At 43.4% G+C, this 24,637-nt stretch overlaps 1 protein-coding gene across 4 annotated transcripts in view; it reads right to left on the bottom strand.

Moving 5' to 3' along the window:
- The window catches only part of CAPN3 (calpain 3), a 56,031-nt gene extending 39,730 nt beyond the window's left edge, over positions 1 to 16,301 (bottom strand). For 2 of the 4 annotated variants that reach the window (XM_052646409.1, XM_052646410.1), the window contains exon 1: positions 15,689 to 16,301. In XM_052646409.1, the coding sequence (XP_052502369.1) occupies positions 15,689 to 15,997 (309 nt within the window). In that variant the 5' untranslated portion in view covers positions 15,998 to 16,301. The remainder of the gene's footprint in view (positions 1 to 15,688) is intronic. The other 2 variants (XM_052646411.1, XM_052646412.1) reach the window with 1 other exon arrangement.
- Between the last annotated feature and the right edge of the window lie 8,336 nt (positions 16,302 to 24,637).

Raw genomic sequence — 24,637 nt, 5'->3', positions numbered from 1 at the left:
AAATGACATTGCAAAGTAAAACTACAGACCAATCAATATCTCTTATGAAAATAAAACCAAATCCTAAACAAATTAGTAACTCAAAACTGACAAATTATAAATGAAATTATACACTACAGACAAGTGGGATTTATTCCAGGTATGCAAGATTTTCAACATTTGAAAATCAATCATCACAACAGGCTAAGAAGAAAAATCAATGATCATATCAATTGATACACAAAAACCATTTGACAAAATTCAATACCCATTCATGATAAAAACTCAGGAACAGAGGGCAATGTCCTCAAGTTGGTAAATAAAATGTACTTTTTTTTTAGAGACCTACAATTATCATCATATTTAATGTTGAGAAATAAGATGCTTTCTCCTTCAGATTAGGGACAAGACTCTCCTCTTACCACTCTTTTTTTTTTCTTTTTTTAAAAATTTATTTTTTTGATTCAAGGATAGTCGCTTTACAGAATTTTGTTTTCTGCCAAATATGAATCAGCCATAGTCCTCTTACCACTCTTACTCAACATCATATTGAAAATCCTAGCTAATACAATAAAACAAGAGAAGGAAATTTATAAAGATTGGAAAGGAAGAAATAAACTCCTCATTCACAGATGATGTAATGGTCTATGGAGAAAATCCTGAACAAATAACAAAAAGAAAAACACATTTCTGGAACTAATAAGGAAATATAGCACAGTTGAAGGATAGAAAGTTAGTATATAAAAGTCATACACACACAAGGAGAAATATTTTGGTATGAGTCACCATGAACTCATGTTTCACTTATTATGAATACAGTCAGTTAAATACAGAAATACAGATACGTCTGGGATGAGCCCTAGGACTCTGCATTTTAAACTGGCATCCCAGGTGATTCTGACACAGGTAGTCCAAAGACCACAGTTTGAGAAGCATAGAGTAGCTGAATACAATTGAAACAAACAGGCTCTTCAATCGCTGGGCTGTAAGGCATCCTTGAGCAAACTGCAGAGAAGGCAGTGGCGCCCCACCCCAGTACTCTTGCCTGGAAAATCCCATGGACAGAGGAGCCTGGCAGGCTGCAGTCCATGGGGTAGTGAACAGTCGGACACGACTGAGCGACTTCACTTTCACTTTTCACTTTCCTGCATTGGAGAAGGAAATGGCAACCTACTCCAGTGTTCTTGCCTGGAGAATCCCAGGGACAGTGGAGCCTGGTGGGCTGCCGTCTATGGGGTTGCACAGAGTTGGACACGACTGAAGCAACTTAGTAGCAGCAGCAGCAGAGCAAACTGCTTTTCCCAGTAAGGAGTGTGGCAGGTCAGCATGGACCTTTTTATTTAAACAGAAGTGACATATCACTAATGAACCAGCCTTAGGTAAACAGTTAAGAAGACAAGTCTCCAGCCTCCTGCAGCCTCCTATTCCATAACTTTTCACCACCTTCCATGGAACTGCTTCTGTAACTGTGAGCCCTAATTCTGTTCACCACTCCACTTTCCCACCCCAGAACACCTGCTCTCAAGAAGAGATGTGACAATGATTCCTTACTGTTTTACTATGATGTTAAGTCAGTGCATTAGCTCTCTCAAAAATATTTACAGTCTCAGGCATTTATAAAGTATTAAATAGTCTTTAGTTCAGGAACAGAAAAGAACAGCTCCAGTTTCAGGAGGAAGCAGGAAAGTATTTAGGAGCAGGAGTATGTTAATAAGCCACTTGGTCAGATCCAGGATCTTTGGTCTCAGGCTCTGAACCACTTGATCTCCTGTCCCCAGGAGCTGTCCTTACCAGGACAGCTACCCTGTCCCTCCTATCCCTACCTTTGGCCTTTTCCACACGATGGCCTTCATCTTGGTTTTCTGGCTCAGCTCATGGGAGCCCAGGGATTGGATGCCTGCTGGGAACACACGGTCTTCAAAGAGGCACTTCTGAGCCAGGCACCGTTGTCTGAGAACAACAAAATCCTGCCCCTCATACTTGATGGGCTGTGCGGCAGTGCCCTCTCCGTTTCTCCTGTCCCTCTCACGGATCACACGGTCACAGAAGAATCCTGGCAGCAGGTAGGGCATGGTGACCGCTCAGGGAGTGGAGCTGGGCCTTTGGTGTGGCCTCTTTCCTGCTGCGCCCTCCGTCCAGGCCTAATCCTCCCGTGAATGGGCCAGAGCCTATATAGCTCCTCCACCCTCAGCAGCGCAATGCAAATGAACACAGCCCAGAGAAAGGCCGTGGTCAGAGTCAGCAGCTTTGGCTGGAGGCCCCTGAGCCCACGGTCAAGGGGCAACACCATGCCAGTCAGACAGGGAGCCGGCAAGGGGAGCAAGAGAGCCAGGGACAGCCCCAGGACAGGCCACAAGGCCTACAGACCTTCAGGCCATCTCCATCAGCCTTGCTGGGATTCTTTCTTTAAAAAGAGAAAATATAGTTACAGAGAGGCTTACTCTGCCTCAGCAAAAGGCATTCAGGCCTTTAACACTGGCGGCCAATGGGATATAGCATGGGGCCTTCGAAACATGCTGTATACACTAATCCTATACAGGCTGCTGAATGCATAGGAGGAATCTGCTCCGGGCCATTGTCTGAGGTTAATGAAGCCTTCATTCTCCTGATGTCCCTGCCCCATCCCCCCAAAGACCTTGACTGACCATTTCAGGACTCTAATCTATGAGAGGAACCTAGAGGGTAAGTAGCTTGACCTCGAATGAAAGTCGCTGTGAAAGTGGGTTCCAGTGGCTGTGAACCGACACACACTGTTCTGAGTTCAAGACCTTTGAGGCAGAGAATGTGGTGAACCCGGAAGGAGGATTAATGTGTATCAGAATTATATTCACAAGAAATCTCAGCTTTTTCCAAATTTCATCATGCTCAAATGGGCAGTTCGAGTGTGAGTACAAGGAGCTGGCCCGGGTAGAAACTCCGTTCTGGCAGCCCGCCCATCAGGAGGATGCATCTCCCTGTCCATTTGTGCAGGCTCATCATCTTCGTCTACGTGTTTCTCAGTGTGTGGTCTTTGGACTACCTACATCAGAATCACCTGGGATGCCAGTTAAAAATGCAGATTCCCAGGGCTTACCCCAGACCTAAGGATTCAGATCCTCTTGGAAGGGGTCAGGGAGATTCTATGTTCACTAATGTTTGAAACTATGGCACTAGTTTTACAGGATACTATAATAGCTCAAAATAATTTTTAAAATTTATTATTTTTTAAGTTTATTGTTATTACTTTTTACTTTTGCCCATGCTCAGCAGCATGTGGGAATCTTAATTCCCTGACCACGGATCAAAACTGTGCCTCCTGCAGTGTGGAAGCCTGAAGACCTAACCCTGAACTGCCTGGGAATTTCCTCAAAATACTTTTTGAGGTCAGTATTTTTTTAAGAAATAATTTTATTTTTATTTGTTTTATACATGAATAAAGTTTTTTAAATTTAAATTTATTTATTTTAATTGGAGGCTAATTACTTCACAATATTGTATTGATTTTGCCATACATCAACATGAATCCACCACGAGTGTACACGTGTTCTCAATCCTGAACCCCTCTCCCACCTCCCTCCCTGTACCATCCCTCTGGGTCATCCCAGTGCACCCCCAAGCATCCTGTATCCTGCATCAAACCTAGACTGGCGATTCATTTCTTATATGATATTATACATGTTTCAGTGCCATTCTCCCAAATCATCCCACCCTCTCCCTCTCCCTCAGAGTCCAAAAGACTGTTCTATATACATCTGTGTCTCTTTTGCTGTCTCGCATACAGGGTTATCGTTACCATCTTTCTAAATTCCATACATATGCATCAGTATACTGTATTGGTGTTTTTCTTTCTGGCTTACTTCACTCTGTATAATCGGCTCCAGTTTCATCCACCTCATTAGAACTGATTCAAATGTATTCTTTTTAATGGCTGAGTAATACTCCATTGTGTATATGTACCACAGCTTTCTTATCCATTCATCTGCTGATGGACATCTAGGTTGCTTCCATGTCCTGGCTATTATAAACAGTGCTGCGATGAACATTGGGGTATATGTGCAAATGAATAAAGTTTTTAAAAAATCAAACAAAAGTTATCTAGAGGAAGAGCAGTCTCTTGCCCCGCAAATCCCTCACCTCAGAGGCAGCCAGTTTTAATTCTTTTAACTACTGTTTCTGGTATTTACCTCTATGTTTTTAAATAATATGCTTCTACTATTACTTTTTATTTACTATCTTTAGAAAGTATCAATAGAGTTCCTACTTGGGGGAATGAAGTTTAAGTTTCTCACATTATGCTCTGCGCATTGTCTTCCCAAAATAACATAATAAATTTTAGAGAAATTAAAAATCAGTATTTACTTTAGTATAATTGGGTAAATATTGTCCATTTAGGTAACTTCAAAATTCAGATTTGAATTGAAGAAAGTAGGGAAAACAACTAGACCATTCAGGTATGATATAAATCAAATCCCTTAGGATTATACAGTGGAAGTGACAAATAGACGCATAGGATTAGCTCTGATAGACAGAGTGCCTGAAGAACTATGAACGCAGGTTCCTAACATTGTACAGAAGGTGGTGATCAAAACCATCCCACAGGAAAAGAAATGCAAAAGGCAAAATGGTCTTCTGAGAAGAGAGAACAAATAGCTGAGAAGAAAAGAGAAGTGAAAGGCAAAAGAGAACAGGAGAGATATACCCATCTGAATGCAAAGTTTCAAAGAATAGCAGGGAGAGAGAAAAAAAGCCTTCTTCAGTAAACAATACAAAGAAATAGAGGGAAACGATAGGATAGGAAACACTAGAGATCTCTTCAAGAAAATTAGAGATACCAAGGGAACATTTCATGCAAAGATAGGCACAATAAAGGACAGAAATGGCAGGGACCTAACAGAAGCAGAAGATATTAAGAACAGGTGGCAAGAATACACAGAAGAACTGTACAAAAAAGATCCTCATGACCCAGATAACCACGATGGTGTGATCACTCACCTAGAGCCAGACATCCTGGAATGCGAAGTCACGTGGGCCTTAGAAGCATCACTACAGACAAAGGTGTCCATAGTGGATGCAACCTCAAATTAAAAGATGCTTGCTCCTTGGAAGAAAAGCTATGACCAACCTAGACAGCATATTAAAAAGCAGTCACTACTTTGCTAACAAAGGTTTGTCTATTCAAAGCTATGGTTTTTCTAGTAGTCATGTGTGGATGTGAGACTTGGACCATAAAGAAAGCTGAGCACCAAAGAACTGATGCTTCTGAAATGTAGTGTTGGAGAAGACTCTTGAGAGTCCCTTGGACGGCAAGGAGGTCAAACCAGTCAATCCTAAAGGAAATCAGCCCTGAATAGTCATTGGAAGGACTGATGCTGAAGTTGAAGCTCCAATACCTGGGTTACCTGATGTGAAGAACTGACTCCTTAGAAAAGACCCTGATGCTGGGTAAGATTGAAGGCAGGAGGAGAAGGGGACGACAGAGGATGAGATGGTTGGATGGCATCACCGACTCAATGGACATGAGTTTGAGCAAGCTCCAGGAATTGGTGCTGGACAGGGAAACCTGGTGTGCTGCAGTCCATGTTGTCCCCCCAAATTGGGCATGACTGAGCAACTAAACAAAAACAATAAAGATAACAAATGCTCAAGAACTACATGAGTTATGAACAATTCTCTTCCTTGTTCATATCAACAAAAGGTATCTTCTCATACATTTCTTGGCTATTTCTGTCTCTGTCCCTCCCATTTGCAGCATAATACTGCTGAGTTATTTCAGCTTATTCCTCCTATGATGTCTAGAGTCCTGTTGGCATTATGACTTCTGGGGAAAGCTGCTGTCTTATGGGATATGATGGAAAGCAGTCCTAAAAGTTATTTATAGGATTGTCACTTTCACTGAAACTCATGGCCCCCATCTGCACTCCAGGATGGCACTGTGATGACTGATTTTCTGCTTAGAGAGAGGGCTGACTCTCAATTGGGTACCTCATTTTGACTTTCAATTACCATCATCAGTACTTCTTGGTTCATTATGCTAAGCAGGTCATATACAGTATCTCATTTAATCCTTACCACAACTCTAAGAAAGCAGGAACTGTGATTTTCTTTTCACAGGTGAGGAAATCAAGCCCTGGGAAAGGTTAGTAACTTACTTGCCTGAGGTCACACTGGTAAGAGGTGGAGCTGGGATATGAATGCAGTTTCTTTGACTTGAAAGCATGTGCACTCCCTTTGCTGCCTATTCCGATAGTAATTGCTGGCTTACCTTGAGCACCTACTTGGACGTTATGCATACTGGCTCAGAACAGCCATTTGATTAGAGTATCACTATCTGCATTATAGAAAAGAAACTAAAAGCTTGGAAACTTTGTGTAACTTTCTAGGGGCAGAGTCAGGGTTCAGACCCGGTCTGTTTGCTTTGAAATCCGTCTGACTTAACCGCTCTGCAGCATGTCCCCAATTCTTCCTCTTTGTGGCTAGTCCAGTGATGCAGCGTCTAAACTGTCTGACGGGTGATGACACTAAAACAGATTACAAGACCTCCTCCCAGCCAGGTTCACTGGAAAGATGCTAATCCTGAGAGCAGCAGCTGCACAGTGACTGGGTCCTAGACCCAGGGACAGAGTGCTCACTACACACAGCCTCAGTGTCCCTATGACTCTGCATCTTCCTTCTCTTCTCACACTGGAATGGAGTAAATTTATTTTGTGCCAAACTAGGATTTCTTCCTTTCAGAATTGAGTAACTCAGGTCATGTGACCCTCCCGGCAGGGAAGTCACAAAGGGTAGAGTGTTAATTTTAGCAGTGATGGGCAGTGGCAGCAGTCATTAGAGCAAGAAACGCCCAGTGTCCCCACAGGTTGTCAGAAAGCTTCCAAATCCAGGGTGCTGATGTAAAGGTCAAGCCCTGGGTCCTAGGAAGTCAATGCTCAGCTGTGTTCTACATTTCACTCCTTTTCTTCAACTCCAGTTTAGACTAAAAGGAACCAGGCTCCTTTAAGAAATGATTCATTCCAGGTTCTAGAGCAAGAAATGTACAAGACGAGCCTGGGAATTTTTGTTGTGGCCAGAAAACAAGGAAGCAGTTGAAGATGAATGGTGTCATGTCAAGAGATAACAGGCAACACTGTCTGAAGATGGGACAATTTTAACATCAAAAAGAGTAATGACTGCAATGGATTAAAATGTGTTGCAGTGTTTCCTATTGATCACACTGTTCATAGGGTATTATTTCAAGCTGTGATCCTCAGGAACAGGGAGAACATAGGAAGAGAGTTGATTCTCATTATTATTCATGGTAGTTACGTTCTATAAATTCACTGTGAATGTTCAGTTAGTGAATATTGAGCCATCACACCTGGTGGAAATACAGTATGAGATTCCCGGGAGGCTCTGATCACAAGATTTTCATCAAGCCATCAATATACAACCTTATTTTATGTGTATTTCTGTTTAAAGACACCTTATTTAATATGTGTTATTAATTCATTAACATTGAACTGACAGCACCATAGCTCATGCCTGAATGAAGCTTATCTAATACACGTATTTTCTCCTTAAGGCACATCACAGCCTTCTTGCACTTTAGAACACTAAATAGTACTTCAGCACAGCACGTTGGGGGGCATTTTAAAAGAGAAATCATCAATAAAAAGTACAGAAATGTGACAAAATGTAACACCAAACAGACTATGAGAAGGACTCTTGTTTACAGCCTGAGAGCTGAAGCTAGCAGGCAGAGGGCCACCTTGTCTGGCTTCAGCTAGGAACGTGTATGGAGGGAGACAAATTTTTCACTGCCCTACACATGTCAGCAAATGACTGAAGGAGCCCTATGGATATTGACTCAGGGGTTACAAATAAATTTCAGTGAGTAGGCGAATTCACAAATAAAGAAGTTTTAACGTGAACATGAAGTCTCTCAGTCGTGTCCAGCTCTTTGCGACCCTATGGACTATAGCCTATCAGGCTCCTCTGTCCATGGGATTTTCCAGGCAATAGTACTGGAGTGGATTGCCGTTTCCTTCTCCAAGGAATCTTCCCAACCCAGGGATCAAACCCGCGTCTCCCACATTGTAGACAGACGCTTTACCGTCTGCGATCTCAGCCAAAAGTCAAAGAAGTTCTAAGGGTCAACTAATCATGGATCACAGCATTGACATCTCCAGGGAGGGAAAAACCACATTCCTTTAGAGTCAGAGGAATTTTATGGCTATTTGATCTGAAGCAACTAAAGGAAGGATGGCATTATTCACAAATAGGGAGAATCACAATATAGAGGAAATCAGATGACTCTGTTTCACTGTCTGCTGGGTCAGAGGCATATATAATGTGCTAAAATTGTGGCCGGAAAAGTTCTGGCTAGAAATAAGGATGAACTTTCAGACTGTGAAAGGTTAATGCAGGAAAGGAGATGGGGACTTCGTTTTGCCTTCAAAACCTTAACGTCAGGAAAGGAGCCCCTCTACCTGGAGTGGTGGAAAGCAGTAGTTTCCAAACATTTTCAATTCTATGATTTATGATGAGTTTTTTATAGCAGTTTTTATACTCCTGTATAATATATACTATATATTCCTGGTGCTCTGGGGGTATACAGTACACTTCTAAAAGTTCTATCATGATTATTTAAATCTGAAGTTTGGATGAAAATGGTGAAGAAGTGTCAGCTTTTTTAAAAAAGTAGAATGCTTCCCAGGTGTGAGCTGAGGCTTCATGGTTCCTTGGAGATCTTGAACCCCCTTTCACAGCCTCTGAGAGGTCAGGCCCTCCTTGCCTGACTTGCTTCTTTATGCTTCTCTCCTTTCCCCATTCCTGTGCTTTCCACATTCTGATTTGTGGGTGTGCTAGCCCAATCCAGCTTGTGAAAATCTAAACACTAACTTCCGTCCTTTACCGAGAAAAGTCACATACTTGCCTCCAGCATTTCACAAGCTTATCAATAAAGGGATCTTTGAGGTTCAGGTCAAGCGGGGGCTGACCCTGGCAGGTGAAGCCTCCTACCTTGTTGCCTCTCACACCCCACCTTGGTTTCTGTTCTAGCTCTCCTTTCTCTTGTAACTAAATCAGCATTTTTTTTTCTTTTTTCTCCCCCAGAAAACAACCATTTCCAGCCCCCTTCCTATGATTACAAGAATCTTCCTACATTTTCCTTGGGCATTTTCCTCTTGAAGAGAGAAGCTGAAGATTTGACCATGCTGAGGATTCACATATAAAAGCACATTTGGATAAACATGTATAAAATATCAAAGATAATTTTGTGGTGGTAACAAGACCTAACCTGAAGAATGTAATGATTTAGTTTAGTTTTTGACTGTGCCATGCAGCATGTGGCATTTTAGTTCCCCAACCAGGGATTGAACCCGTGCCCCCTGCATTGGAAGCATGGATCCCTAACTACTGGACCACATTTCATGGAATTCTCCAGGCCAGAATACTAGAGTGGGTAGCCTTTCCCTTCTCCAGGGTATCTTCCCAGCCCAGGGATCAAACCCAGGTCTCCTGATTTGTAGTAGGATTCTTTACCAGCTCAAGTACCAGGGAAGCCCATTAGACCACCTGGGAAGTCCTATTTTATTTTAAAATTTTGTCTGGTGTAACAGCTTGGGACAGGGAGAAGTTAGTTCTGCCTGAGGACTTGGGAAGGGGCAGGAGACCAGGTCAGATAGACAGCAGCAAAGTCCAGCTTCAGGAGTTGGATTCAGGCTGATAGGAGCCCAGGAGAAAGAAATGGTTTGGGAAAAAGGAGTATGAAGGGGTTGGCAGAACTCTGAGTTTAGGAGAAAAGGGGTCTTATTTGTCTTATTTCTCCATCCTAAAGGCACTTTTTAACCCCTCATATTTTAATATTCCTGAAATTGTCACTCATCTTACATTAGAAACTTCCTTCAATTGCATTCAGCTGGGTGGTGGTTGTGACCTTCCAGGGATACCCTCTGATAAGATCAAGAAAGTACCAGCATCAGAACCTTCTAGACTTGGTGAAAGACAGTTCATGATAAATTACAGCTTGGAAACTTATCTAAACTCTATCCTTAAAAAGAGTGTAATTCAAGAAATTTCCAAGTTTGGAACTATAAGGAAACGAAGTTGTCTGTTCAGAGTACAAAGGGACTTCTGTCTGTCTGGGAAAGAGGTTTCCTCAGGTCTAGGCAGAGGGAACTAGCTGACCCAAGGAAGCAGAAGAGCAAGGCTGAGAGCCAGGTTAGAATAACAGGGCAAAGCACAACTGGATATGGGGCTGTAATAATAATAACAGGTTTTAGAGGGAAGGCATACACTAGAGACAGGTGGGTGAAGCTGAGACCCAGCTCTGAACTGGCAAAGGGTCGGGCCCTGAATAGATGGCACGGGAACAGGACTTGAGAGGAAAAGGTAATTGGGCAGCCTATGGCTAGAGGCCAGCTACTGCCAGCAAATTACAGAGCACTAGATCTGGAGTTCAGGGAAAGATGGTTAATTTCCCCAACTCCCAAGAGCCAGTGAAAACAATGAAAGCTGAGCAGAAAGTGGCTCAGGGAAAATGCAGAGTCCCAGCTGTCAGCCCTAGGAGCTTAGAGGGCAGAGGAGGAAGGGAAAACAGATTTCCTAGGGGAAGAGCTGAAGGGATAAATTAGACGTGGCTGTATATCAATGAGGGGTTCCCTGGTGGCTCAGATGGTAAAGAATCTGCCTGCCAAGCAGGAGACATAGATTTGATCCTTGGGTTGGGGAGATGCCCTGGAAAAGGAAATGGCAATGAACTCCAATATTCTTGCCTGGGAAATCCCATGGATAGAGGAGCCTGGTGGGCTTCAGTCCATGGGGTCTCAGTCAGACTTGAAGAGCAACTGAAGAGCAATAGCAGTATGTCAATGATGCCGTTTTGACCTCAGCTGTGAATGGGAGGCCCAAATAGGCTATAACTTCTCCTGGCAGAGCCAAGAGACACTGAGGCTGAATCCATCAAGTGCAGTTTAACCTGAAGTCTGACCTAACCTGGCTCCCAAATAGAGTTGACCCCTCCTTCTCTGGGATCCAGGTTAGGGTGGGGCTGGAATGAGATGGAATTTGCTGAAAGGAAACTCTGTCTAGGGTCAGAGACAAGGAAGGCTCAGGAACATGTTGCCAGTCCCTGTTGCTGGAGGCCTTAGTGAGCTGAGCTGACTTGGAGGGTCTGCACCACACAGAACCCTGGTACCACAAGAGGATGTGAGTCAACTTGCCTACGGAGGGAAGGGCAGAGGCACCAGGAAGGGAGATGCTGCTTCCCAAGGGAGAATTCCCTCATGGGCCTCTGGGTCACTGTGGAGTGACTTGGGGATCCCACATTCCCAAGGGTAAGGAGGGCACCAGATGCACAAGGTCTTGCAGCTGGCCCCTCATGCCTCTCCCCTCCAAAAGCAAAAGGGGCTAAGTTGTCCCTGATTTTAACAGTGACTGCAGGAGAGTATGGAGAAATAACCTGGAATGCACGAGGCAAAAGCAGATGGGGAAATGGGAACATTTGCTCGCCTCCTTAGTCCCAAGGTTGTTCGAGCCAGTCACTGAGTGAGCATAACCCCCCATTATGTGGTCACCTTCACACTCCCATGATGCACTCACATTTCACAATCAAACGCACTTTTGTATTTGATGGGGGGTGATTGGAATTGCCCAAAAGGGCAAGCAGTTGCCTGCCCACAGGGGATGGTTCACACATAAATCCTCACAGTAGGTAGACCGCTTCATTTAGATCAGGCACAAAGTACTCAAATACAGTACTGTGACTAGTATCTTGTTGGTCTAGACACAAATGAAACTGGAAAGATATTTGTGACATTGCCCTTTTTAGAGGCTGCACATCTAGTCATATTGGGAGCATTTTAAATTCATGGGCACTCCCCCACGTTCCAGGCAGCTGTAAGTCTTTGGTGTGGATTAACTCAACCTTCTCAAGAATGTTATGAGATGGGTGTTTTTATTAGGATTATTCCTCATTTTTCTGATGGGGAAATTTGTGACAGGCAAAGAGAAGAGTAAGTGATCAAGATTACTCAAGTGTTATGTATCAGGATCAGAATTTGACCTCGGGTCAGGACTGAGCTATTAGCCACTCTGCCATTCTACCTCTAAGCTCACAGGGGCCGCTGCTTCCAGGGCCCCAAACCCCTAAGACACTGCCCAGTTCCTTTTGTGGCTTATGGAGAACCCAGTAAATGACACCCCACTTCTGTGCCTGAGTTTTGAACCAATGGATAAATGAGACAAATGTGTGAGGCAGGTGGGAGTCAAAAATGCTACATATATTGTTCATAAGTCTGATCTTGGCTTCTAAAGCCCACAATTAGATAGATTTTGTTGCTAAGAGTTAAGTTTCTATAGCCAGAATGCCTGGGGACAATAATAGCACTCACCTCTCAGGGTTGTTGTGAAGATGAAATGAGTTAACATGTGGAAGCACTTAGAATAGTTGTCGTTGTGTTGAGTTCTTAGGGCCAATTGTGATCATACTATTCGCCAGTATGAGTCTCAGGGAGTCTAAGGACTCCCCTCAGGGACCTGCCTTTGGGAAACTTGCCACAAAGAACAGCAGGTAGCTTGTTCCCAGGAGGAAAAAGAAAGGAAAGTGTTGGACTTCACAGGGTGTGTTCTCTTTACGAACCCACCCTCCCCACTTGCCCCACCCTCAGGGGAGGAGAGAGGAGAGAGGCCAGGAATGTTGTGTGACCGCAGCCCCCACCGCATGGAATGGAACATGGGTGTCACCCCACACCTGTCCCCAGTGATACTGGGCAAGAGTCATCAGTCCCCCAGAAGCCCTTTCTAAAGCCAATCTTCTCTGTCCGGGGGTTTGTCATCAAGAAAATTTGGCTTAACCATTGGGAAGTGGTGTAAGGTTTGGTTGCTTTCTGATCCTAGAAATAGATGCTGTAAGTAAAGCTTGGAGGAATCAGATTGGTTTGGAGACTCAATGTGTGATGCTCTCTATTAGAGGGGGAAAGACAGTGAGGTTGTGCCCGGTGCGAGGGTGAGGAGAGATTGCAGGAGGGTGCGGGGGCCTATGTCTCTCTTCTTTTAAGAGGAAAAGGTTGACGTCCAGCCGTTTATCTTAACTAGAATCATAGCTCGTCATGAGGAATTCTCCCTTTATCATCATTATCACCACCTGATTGTAATAAGCAATACTTGATTGTGAATAAAAATTCAGATTGGTGTTGACTGCGCTTTTGATAGTAAAAGCAGGAAAGGCCTCTCATAGGATATAGTCCCCTTTTCAGACTGTCTGAGCCTGACAAAGGTCACTACATCTTATGAAAACTTATGCCTCCAAGAAGTGCTTTACATTTCAGAAAGTTCTAGTCAGCGCAGTAGTTCAGTCTCAGACTCACTGCTGTGTGACTGTAGATAAGTCACATGCCCTTTCTGGATCTTAATCACATCACCTGTAGGTGAAGGAGCTGGACCACATCTCCAAGATAATCCAAGGCTGACCATCTCTAATTCTGTATTCTAGCTTATACCAATGAACCCAAGAGGCAGTGTTCCCCAAAACTTAACCTCAGAGGAAATAGGGCCATTTTAACAGAGATTGGGCTTTGCTATCTGGACCTTTAGAGACAGTACAAAGTTCCGGACTTGGGGGGGGGGGGGGTGGTGGGAACACAATTTAGGACAAGGCTTCTCATGGCCTTCCTTTCACACTGACAATGGCAGTTTGTTTCAGGACCCATCTAGGGCCTAGAGCATAACAGACCCATTTAAAGCATGTTTATTAATGTGTAGGTCTAAGTTTTAAGGCTAAAATCCACCCACAATTTCACTAAAAGCAGTATTTGTAAGTTCTTTGGGTTTTTGTCTCTGCAGAACTGTTAGAAGAGGCTTTCAGGAACTATCAGGTTGGAGCACAGGACTGTCCCCTCTCAGAGGTCAATACTCTGCGATGTGGGCTTTCATTTACCACCAGCAGCTGAGTGCCTCCTGCGGGCTAGGTACTTTGCTGAGTGAGGGGCTCCCAAGAGGAATGAGAATGCTCCCCCCCTCTCAGCTGATGGGAATGGCCATGAGAAAGCTGGAAGGAAGTGATACCTGAGCAGGGTTTCACAGCGAGGGTAAGGCAGAACAAAGCAGATAAAAACAAGGGCATGGCAGGCAGACAGCAGGAGCAAAGGCTGAGAGATATAAGACTTGGGACAACAGAGCAGCTGTGTGTGACAAGGTCCAGGGGAGAGGGTGAAGGAGAGATGGACAGGGAGGCCGGGCTGGCTGGAGGAGAGGCAATCCCCCAGGTAGGGAGTTTGATCTCAAGGCCTGAGGGCGGGGGTAGGGAGAGCGTTGTGGTTGAAGGTATTTCGGCAGGGATGTGATGTGTCCCAGTGCCCTGGCAGCAAGGCAGTGACTGGGTTGGGGAATGAAGTTCTTTCCAATCCTCTCTTCTAAACCGAGGGCCCTCAGGACAGTCATGGCCCTGACCACAGAACCGGCAGGTGGGGGGTGGGGCCCTTGTGGAACACACAGCGTGAAGACAGGGTTGCTGGCTATTTCATCTCAGGTTAAAAACAAACACATGGCTCATGAATAGCACCAGGCCCCAGTGCTTCTTTTTACTTTGCCAGTGGCCATGTGGTTCTGAAATACAGAGCCCTGGAAAGAGGAGAGTGGCAGCGAAGACCACTTTTTCAAGCACAAAGTGTTAGGATTAGAAGGGGAAGCCCCAGCCGTCATTTGTCCTCACCTCCTGAATGAGGAAATAAAGACACACTACAGCGAGGCTTATCCAGTTTAACCCCATGAAGCTAAAAAACAGCACTCAGATAACATGGGTTCCTCAGGAGGGGCTCTCTCTCTCTGGCCGAGGTTAACTCTCCTTGCCTTCTGATCCCATAGCACCCCGAGCGTTGTCTCCTGCAATTTATCCATCTTATTCAAAGCATGTCTTGCCCTCAGGACTCTTGGCTGAAGGTGGGCAGGAATTTTTGTTTTTCTTATTTACGCTGACTCCTCAGTTGCTTGCCTGGTTTCTGGCTTAGAAGACGTTCAAAAATATTTATTGAATTAAAGAAAGGGTCATGTCAGAGGTGGGATCAGAGAAGGAGGCCTGGAAAACGTGACTTGCCTTCCGGTAGATCACTGTACATGGAAGCCAAAGGCTGGAAGAGCCATTAAGAGAGAAAGGGTTTTCATCCAGGCTGTCATGCGTGTCCTGAATAGGCTTTGCTGTGGTGTGTCTTTATTTCCTCATTCAGGAGATGAGGACAAATGACGGCTGGGGCTTCTTCTAATCCTAACATTTTGTGCTTGAAAAAGTGGTCTTCGCTGCCACTCTCCTCTTTTCAGGACTCTGTATTTCAGAACCACATGGCCACTGGCAAACTAAAATGAACATCACAATTTTCGCCCTCCAGTGAGAGAGTGAAAACAATCCTAATAAGATGCAGGACACCCAACAGAGAGTAGATCTGGACTCCTCTCCAGGTCAGAATTTTGGAAGTTGTTTGGCTATTCCAGTTTGGAATTTGTTCTGGGAAAGGAATATTTCCTTTTTATAGGGTGAATTAAATTGAGTTCCAATTGCTTTTGTAAAAAAACAAGATTTTTTTCAGAAAGAGAGCAAGGAGTGAGAATGAGCCCTCCTCCCCTGAGGACAGAGCCCCATGGAGCTGCTCCAGGATCCTCCACCCAGTGCCCTGTGCCCCCATGAGCTCTGCTGTGGAGAAGTGCTGAGTAGGAGGTTTTCCCTGAGGAAAAAAACCCAAGCAGCGAGCAGTCAGCTACTCACCGGAGGTCTCTTCCAGATGAACTGGATGGGGAACTTCTGGCTGTAAAACAGGGAGGTCTCATCCGGTGGGAACTCAGGATCCACAAAAAGAACCTTCTTTTCCAGACATTTCCTGTGGAGGTGCTCGAATGTCTTCTCTTTCACCCCAATAATGGGAAAATTGCGGCTGATGATGGCTGAGTAGATGCCACTTGGGTTTCCACCCCCTGCCTCGGTGCCCTTGCCCTGGGCTGCCTGAGCGATGGGCCCTGGGGACCTGGGCTCAGCCCCTGTCCGTGGGGCCACAGAGGCGCTAATGACAGTCGGCATGGCAGGCAAATTTGGAAAGAAAAGGTTTTTAAAGACAGCAAGATTCAGCTACCTTTAAGGAAAGGAAGCAACTGCAAAGGGGAAGTTCCAGTGATTCTGTCATCGGAAAGAAAAATGTCCACATCCAATTCGAAGTTTAAAACCCATCAGAAGGTCATCCAGCTTAAAAACTGAGCTGTGGTCCGGAAGCCATCAGTCTTCCTGAGGAAGGAGCACTAAAGGATTTCTGCAGCAGTTTCTACCTGGGGGGCTCCAACCAGCAGCATACATACCAGAGGGAGAGAAAGAGAGTGAGGGTTGTGTTTCCGTGGCCCAAAGAAGCTTGAGCCAGGAAGACCAAAAATAGACATGAAGAAAGATCATGAGTATGAGAGCAAGAGAGAGGGTAGTGGTGCAGCTAGACTGCGTGGCAGAGAGAGAAGGACCTGGTCAGTGGTGTCCCTGTGTTGCCATGAAGTGCTGACGTTATCAGGAAATGAAAGGGGAATATGTGAGAAAGTTGAAACTGAAAATTAGCAAAGAATGGCAGATGCAGTATTGAATCAGCAGACTACCGAACTATTGGCCACCAGATTAATGGAAAACAACACTGAGAAAAGCTAGCAAGTGTGGATGTGAGATACTGAATTCTAGGAGAATATTCTAGGCATTTTTGAGAACATGGGTTTTTACTTTTAAAAATTCTAGGATATCAGAACCTTATTCGACTTGATTTGGCATCTCTTCTAGAATGTTCTGATGTTAGCGTTCAGTGAAAGCGTCTGGGTGGAAAATGCCACTCAGCAAAGTTCTCAGCTGAGAAAATCCCTGTCTCTTCTTGACCTAGGCATCGCTTGTCTCTCCCCACCTCCCCAAATCAACACTGGGACCAGATCCTCTACAAAAGTGTACCTGAACACAGCATATGCAGGCGTGCCACATTAGGCATCTGAGTCAGAAGTTGGAATTGGATACTGAGCCAGGTTGGCTGTCAAGTCCTGGCATGTGATACCTAAAAAGGTGGCTTTGGGCACAAGTGGCTCTGGGGAATTGCCTGCCTGGCCTCCACCTTGTCTTCTGCTCATGGTAGCTGCTACCCAGGCTGTAAGGAGATTTCCAAGTGTGGCTGAGTGGAAATTAGTCCCAGACTGCAGTCCCGCCTGTCCCCATGTGACCACCTCATCAGCCCAAGGCTAGAGGCTATGAGAGAAGTGGGGAAGTGACAGATGGAATAGGGAGAATTACAGGGTCATGATCCACCAGGGTTGCAGTTTTGAAGAGCCCTAGGTCTGGAGTTGCAGCCTGTAGGAACCATAAGCTTATTCTCCCATCCCTCCAAGGGAAAGTCCAAGGGTCTTTACTGCTGCTCTTGCAGAGCAGAACAGAGGAGGGAGCATCTGAAGCTGATGTCTAGGTTCACAGTCTAGGCTTGCGGCTCCCTTGCTGTGCCTGTGCAGCTGTAGGGGGAGTGTGTGTGTGAGTCGCTCAGTCACGTCCGACTCTGTGACCCTATGGACTGTAGCCCGCCAGGCTCCTCTGTCCATGGGATTTTCCAGGAAAGAATACTGGGGTTGGTTGTCATTCCTGTCTCCATGGTTAAGTAGGTTACTTCCTCCTTTCATCTGATGTCTCAGTCTTCTTGCCTATAATATGGGTATAATGGTAGTCATTCTGTTATTGAGTTGTAAAAATTAAGCAAATTGTATAAAACATTTAAAATAGTGCCAGGATTGTCTTAAGCACATAATAAATGTTGTTATTGTGTCAACTTAAAAAAAAAAGCACAACGTGAGAGTTGCAAGTTAAGTTTTTATTTGGGCAAAATGAGGACTGCAGCTGGGGAGACAGCACCTCAGATAGCTCTGAGACACTGCTCCAAAGAGGCAGGGAGGGTCAGTATATATGTGATTTTGGAAGGGGGAATACATGCAATCAAGCACATATTTTTCTAGAAGGTTTATGCTAGTCTCATAAAGCTTTTGCTAGTCATGAGGAACAGGCGTTACCATGAAAGATTTTAGTGCTTTTCTAGATATGAAGAGATATGAGAATTGGGCTCATAAAATTGGCTCCTGAAAATATCTAGCTATCTGAAGACCTGCTCTGCTAGTTTCCCTCCTCCCCCACTGGAGCACAGTGCCTTATTTCTGCTCTCCACCCTGAACTCCTTTCATGGCGCGTTGAACGTCAGCAGCTGCAACAGCACATGGTTTAATCCTTGTAGATGGCAAGTGTCCGTGGCAAGTGCCAGTTTGTAGTCGACAATTGTTAGAGATGAACCAAAGTTAATACTATTTTGGGGTTAAACCAGGTTGAATGACATTGGTACAAATCAGCTTTCACTTTATGAGCATCTACTGAACATCTTCCATGTGTACAGTGAGTGCATCTGCCCAGGACCGTGTGGTCACAGTCTCCAATCAGACGTGTGGTGTGCCTACCTGCCTGCACTAAAAGAGCCTCCAAAAAGACTGACTGCACCCTCAGGGTTAAGCCTATAGAAGGCTCTTAATAAACATACGTTGCATATCTGTTGAATGAAACTTCTCTGTGCGAGAAGAAATTTCTTCTGCTTCTTATTGCTTTGCCAATGCAATTAAAGTATCTTGGCTGATTTGCCTGTGGGGGAGGAGCTGTCTCCAGGCCACACACAGCTGATCTTTCTTTCCTCAACTGTCTAAGCCAGCTCCATCTGTGGGTAATGAAGACAGGTGTGTGATGGAGATCAGCCTCCTGTCATAGCAGGATGGGAATATCAAACGCAAAGAGTGCAAGGTGGTGTTCAGTTTGCTTTACCAATAGTTGTGGATAAAACTTCTATCAGATGAGCAGGTCCAGACTCAAGGTGTATTTATCTACACAGCTGTAGAAACTCATGCTTTCAGTAAGAAATCCAATCTGAGCCCACAAACAAAGGCAGATAATGAGCATGTAAACAGCTGCACATCTCAATTCCTGGAAGCCTCTTCAAGAATGAAGGAAAAAAAAGAATGAAGGACTAGTTTTTATAACACGTTTCAGCCTAAGTTATGCAGTATCTGTGGCTGGAATGACTCCTGTTACACCAACAAGGAGGTTAATGATTGTGTATCACTGTCTCCCACCAACATTTAACTCAACACTGTGGAATTAATGAATTCGTTTATAATTGGAACACCTGCCACTCATTACATGCCTACTGTGAGCTAGCTACTTCACATAGTTTTTAAAACTTTTAAATTAATTTTAGACATACAAAAGGATTGCAAAGACAGCACAGAGTTCCCAAATACCCTTCAATAGCCTCCCTTAATGTTTATACCTTATATAACCATGGTACAATGATCAAAACTCAGAAATGAATGTTGGTAAGATACTATTAATTGAACTACAAGATATGTTTAGATTTTTTTCAGTGTTCCCACTATGTAGTTTTTTTTCCTCTTCTTTTGCAGAATCTGATCTGCATTGCATTTAATTGTCTCATCTCCTTGGTGTCCTCCAATCCCTGACAGTTCCAATCTCTCCTGAACTTGGCACTTTTGAAGTGTACTTATCAGGTATATTGCAGAATGTCCCTAACTTTAGTTTGTCTGATTTTCACGTGATTAGACTGAGGTTATGGTTTTGGGGGAAGAATATCACAGAGGTTATATGCCCTTCTCATCAAATCAGACGTGGGGGTACTTAATATTGATGTGTTTTATTACTGGTGATATCAACTTTGATTACTTGGCAAAGGTGGTATCTACTAGGTTTCTCCAAAGTTACTATTTTTTTCCTTTCATACACATGGAATACTTTGAGTCGGTACACAACCCTGCAGGTTTGATTAACCCCATTTTAGAGGTGAGAAAACTTGTGCTATCTACTGTATTTTTATTAAGTCATGGGAAAGTCACAGAATTTTAGAGATTATCTCTCTTCTTGAAAAAAGAGAAAACCCAGGCTTAGAGAGATTAAATGACATGGCCAAGATCACCCTGCCAGTTCACTACAGAACCAAGCTAGATCCTGGGTCTCCTGATAATCAGTGAAAGAGTAAATGCAAAACTAAGACTCCAATAATCGCATTAGGCATAAGATCTCTGGATTCCTGTATATAAATAGTCAGGGCTTCCCTTCTCCTAGCTCTGATGGGAGTGGAATCTAACACCATCAGCCGTGCTGAAAACAACTGTCGAGAAGCAGCTGTCTGACTCTGTCTGGCCTTGCTGTGACACTGCAGTCTTTAGCAAGACTGGTCATAAGACAGGCAGATCTGATATCAGATGCCAATGTCTCCTGTATTTCTGCTAGAATGCCAGTTATACGGCCTCCATTGTCTATGGGTAAGACTGTAATGTTTCTAGGAGCGTTGCTGACGGCTTTCTATCCCCTAGGCTGAGAAGTTATTTTAGTCTAGAGTGCCACCTCCCTCCCACCCCCGGAATTATGCTGGGCATTCAGAGGATTTGATAGATGGAAATCTTAAAAGCAGAGTGGAATGCTTGATATTGCCATAGGAGTTCCATTACTGAGAAGGCTTTTAGGTGTGATGGTCAATTATGAGCTAAAAGCCATTAAACTCCACATGTTTAAGTGTTTTGACTGTGTTTCTGCTGTCTAACATTATGATACATTGATACTAAAAGGGATGTGAAAAAGTGAAGGAATTCTGCACACAGACCAAACTCCAGAATTCCCTGTGGCTATTCCCTATGTATCTGACAGGCCGATCTCAGTTAACCAGATGTAAGCCTCCTTGGTCAGCCCTTGCAGTCAGACAAGACCTCTGTGGAGAGACACATATAAAAGCACGGAGAGTGCTGCCACAGCATTGGCAGGGGGGAGGGGAGGCGGGGGTCAGGGTCTCCTGGCCTGGTGCTCTGAGTGTGGTATTTGTGTTCCCTAAAGTAGAGGACTTGGCTTGGCTGGCATTTCTCAAGTGAGGAACAGCTCATCTGATGATCTGAAGAGGTCTGCTGCATCAGAAATAAACGCATTTTCTTGTACTAGAGTTCATTCTTTTTAATTTTTTAAATTGAAGTAAATAGTTGATTACAATGTTGTGTTAGTTTTGGGTATACACAAGGTGATTCAGACAAATATATATATACACGTACATACATACATATGTGTGTGTGTATATATATATATATATATTCTTTTTCAGATTCTTTCCTGTTACAGGTTTTTAACAAGATATGGAATATGGTTCTCTGTGCTACACAGTAGGTGCTTGTTGTTTATTTTATATATAATAATAGGCATTTGTTAATTTCAAACTCCTAATTTACCCCTCACCCCCCTTTTCCCTTTGGTAACTATGTTTGTTTTCTAAGTCTATGGGCCTACTTCTGTTTTGTAAATAAACTAATTTGTTTCATATTTTAAAATTCCAGATATAAATGATATCATATGATATTTATCTTTCTGAGTTACTTCCCTTAGAGTTTGATAATCTCTAGGTCTGTCCATGTTGTTGCAAATGGCATTATTTACTTCTTTTTTATGGCTGAGTAATATTCCATTGTATAACTGTACCACATCTTCTTTATCCATTCCTCTGCTGATGGACACTCAGGTTGCTTCCATGTCTCGGCTATTGTAAACAGTGCTCCTATGAGCATTGGGGTGCACGTATGTTTTCTAATTATGTTTTCATCCTTTATGGATACATGCTCAGAAGCTGGATTACTGGATCGGATGGTGATTCCATTTTTCGTGTTTTAAGGAACCTCCATACCATTCTCCATAGTGGTCTGCAGTTCCTTCTTCTTTGTTTATTTTTGGCTGTGCTGGGTCTTCGTTGCTGTGCACAGGCTTTCTCCAGCTGCAGTGAGCAGGGGTTACTCTCTAGTGGCAGCGCAAGGGCGTCTCATTGTGGTGGCTTCTCTCGCTGAGGAGCACAAGCTCTAGGCTCAGTGGATGTGGTGCATGGGCTTAGTTGCCCTGTGGCATGTGGAATCTTCCCAGACCAAGGATAGAACCTGTGTCCCCCACATTGGCTGGCAGATTCTTCACCACTGGACCATCAGGGAAATCCTTGGAGTTCATTCTTAACCTCATATTTCATCCTATTTTACATTCCACACCTTATAACCCTTTACAATAATAGAAACCAAACTTTTTACAGCTACTGGATACTATGGAGATATGGCTCAGCATGTTTTTAAAATTTTGCTTTGAAAGTTTACAACTTACAGGCATGTTGAAAATATAGTATAAGAAGTTCCTGTACATGGTTCATCCAGATTCTTCAATTGTAACATTTTTAACACATTTTGCTGATTTTCTCTGTCTCTGTTTTTCTCATACATACATAAATTATATTCTGAGCCATTTTAGAGTAACTTAGAGCTATGTGTTTCCTAAAACAAGGAAATTTTTTCATATAATCATAGTGCAATTCTCAAAATTAGGAAAATTACCATGTAATCAAAATATCCCATTCAAATTTTTCCAACTGTCCTAGTAATGTCCCTTATAGTTCCAGGAGAGAACACATTTGGTGTCATGTCTCTTTATTCCCTCCTTCAATCTGAAACAGTTCTGAGAGACCTGTTTTTTATGTCCTTCTCATTGTGCACAGTATAGGATGGTACCTCAAATGTTGGTTTATTATTTACTTAAATGAAGTCACTCAGTAGACATTTTATCCAAAACATACTTCTATGTTGATATATATAGGTTGTTATTTTAATGGTTGCATAACACTCCACTGTATGAAAGGGTTATATATAACCAATCTCCTGTTAAAGGACATTCAGTTTATTTCTGGTTTTCAACAGTATAAACCACATTGCAATTAGTAGCTCTGAGCAATTTATCTGATTTATCTGAAGTGGAATTGTTGGGTTAAAGTATGTAAATTAAAAATTTTGATGCTATTGCCAGATTGCCATCCTGAAAGATTATACTTATTCTAATTCTTCCAATGATGCATGAGAATGCCTAGCTCCTATGCCAATATCAGTACTAGACATTTTCATCTTAATCTTGGCCAATCAGGCACCCCTTATTGAATTTCTTTAAATATTAATAGGGCTGAGCATATTTCATACTTATTTTGCCTGTTTCAATTTCTTCTGTGAATTACCTTTGCCCATATTGCTTTTGAGCAGATTCTGTTTTTAAGCTGATTTGCCAGCTTATTTCAGGGCATTTAAGTCTTAAAGGAAAGACATATTACACACTCATTTTAGAGTTTTGTTTGAATCACTCCTGAAATGATTCTACTTTATTACGTTAAATCCAGTTTCCTGAGAAAGCATATCCAGAATTAGCCACAACAAGGTAACTGAACACTGTAAATCGACTTGGCCCCAAGTTGGTCAAAGCTCTCTGGACCTTAGCATCAGAAAAGGAGATGGGGAAAGCGTGACAAACGATTAAGAGCACAGAACATTCGAGAACACCCAGGCTGTATTTTTCTCCATTCAATGTGTCTAGTTAAACCTTTCAGTATAGTTCTGGGTCAAGACAGAGAAGTTCCTCATTAACTTACTCTACAGTTCTTGTTACATTCCTTGTTTCCAAAATATTTTAAATGAATAGACATGCAATATATATTGATCTGAAGATAGGTCTTAATTATTCAGCTTTCAGTTCAGTTCAGTCGCTCAGTCATGTCCGACTCTTTGTGACCCCATGAATCGCAGCATGCCAGGCCTCCCTGTCCATCACCAACTCCCAGAGTTCACCTAAACTCACGTCCATCGAGTCGGTGATGCCATCCAGCCATCTCATCCTCTGTTGTCCCCTTCTCCTCCTGCCTCCAATCCCTCCCAGCATCAGAGTCTTTTCCAATGAGTCAACACTTCGCATGAGGTGGCCAAAGTATTGGAGTTTCAGCTTTAGCATCAGTCCTTCCAATGAACACTCAGGACTGATCTCCTTTAGAATGGACTGGTTGGATCTCCTTGCAGTCCAAGGGACTCTCAAGAGTCTTCTCCAACACCACAGTTCAAAAGCATCAATTCTTCAGCACTCAGCTTTCTTCACAGTCCAACTTTCACATCCATACATGACCACTGGAAAAACCATAGCCTTGACTAGACGGACCTTTGTTGGCAAAGTAATGTCTCTGCTTTTGAATATGCTGTCTAGGTTGGTCATAACTTTCCTTCCAAGGAGTAAGCGTGTTTTAATTTCATGGCTGCAGTCACCATTTGCAGTGATTTTGGAGCCTAAAAAAATAAAGTCTGACACTGTTTCCACTGTTTCCCCATCTATTTCCCATTAAATGCTATTAAAAACCATCACTTATATTAGATAAGAATATTCAGCTTTCAGGTTCAGTTCAGTTCAGTCGCTCAGTCGTGTCTAACTCTTTACGATCCCATGGACTGCAGCACACTAGGCTTCCCTGTCCATCACCAACTCCTGGAACTTGCTCAAATTCATGTCCATAGAGTCAGTGATGCCATCCAACCATCTCATCCTCTGTTGTCTCCTTCTCCTTCTGCCTTCAATTTTGCCCAGAATCAGGGCCTTTTCCAATTAGGTTGGCAGGGAAATCTGAAGTTGGGAAATAAAACTTCAGCCAATGGAGATTTCTTCCTTTCTCTTTAATTGTAAAACTTGCAGAAATATGAACAAAGAATCTGCATATGTCTAAATGTACTTACATATAGTGCAAAGCTCAACTGATACAATGAAATGTGTCCACTGGAAAATGTACAACATTTACTATATCTG

This window comes from Budorcas taxicolor, chromosome 10 (assembly GCF_023091745.1).
Source record: "Budorcas taxicolor isolate Tak-1 chromosome 10, Takin1.1, whole genome shotgun sequence".
NCBI lineage: Eukaryota > Metazoa > Chordata > Mammalia > Artiodactyla > Bovidae > Budorcas > Budorcas taxicolor.
The sequence above is the reverse complement of the archived record's forward strand: the minus strand, read 5'-3'. Positions and strand labels throughout refer to the sequence as shown.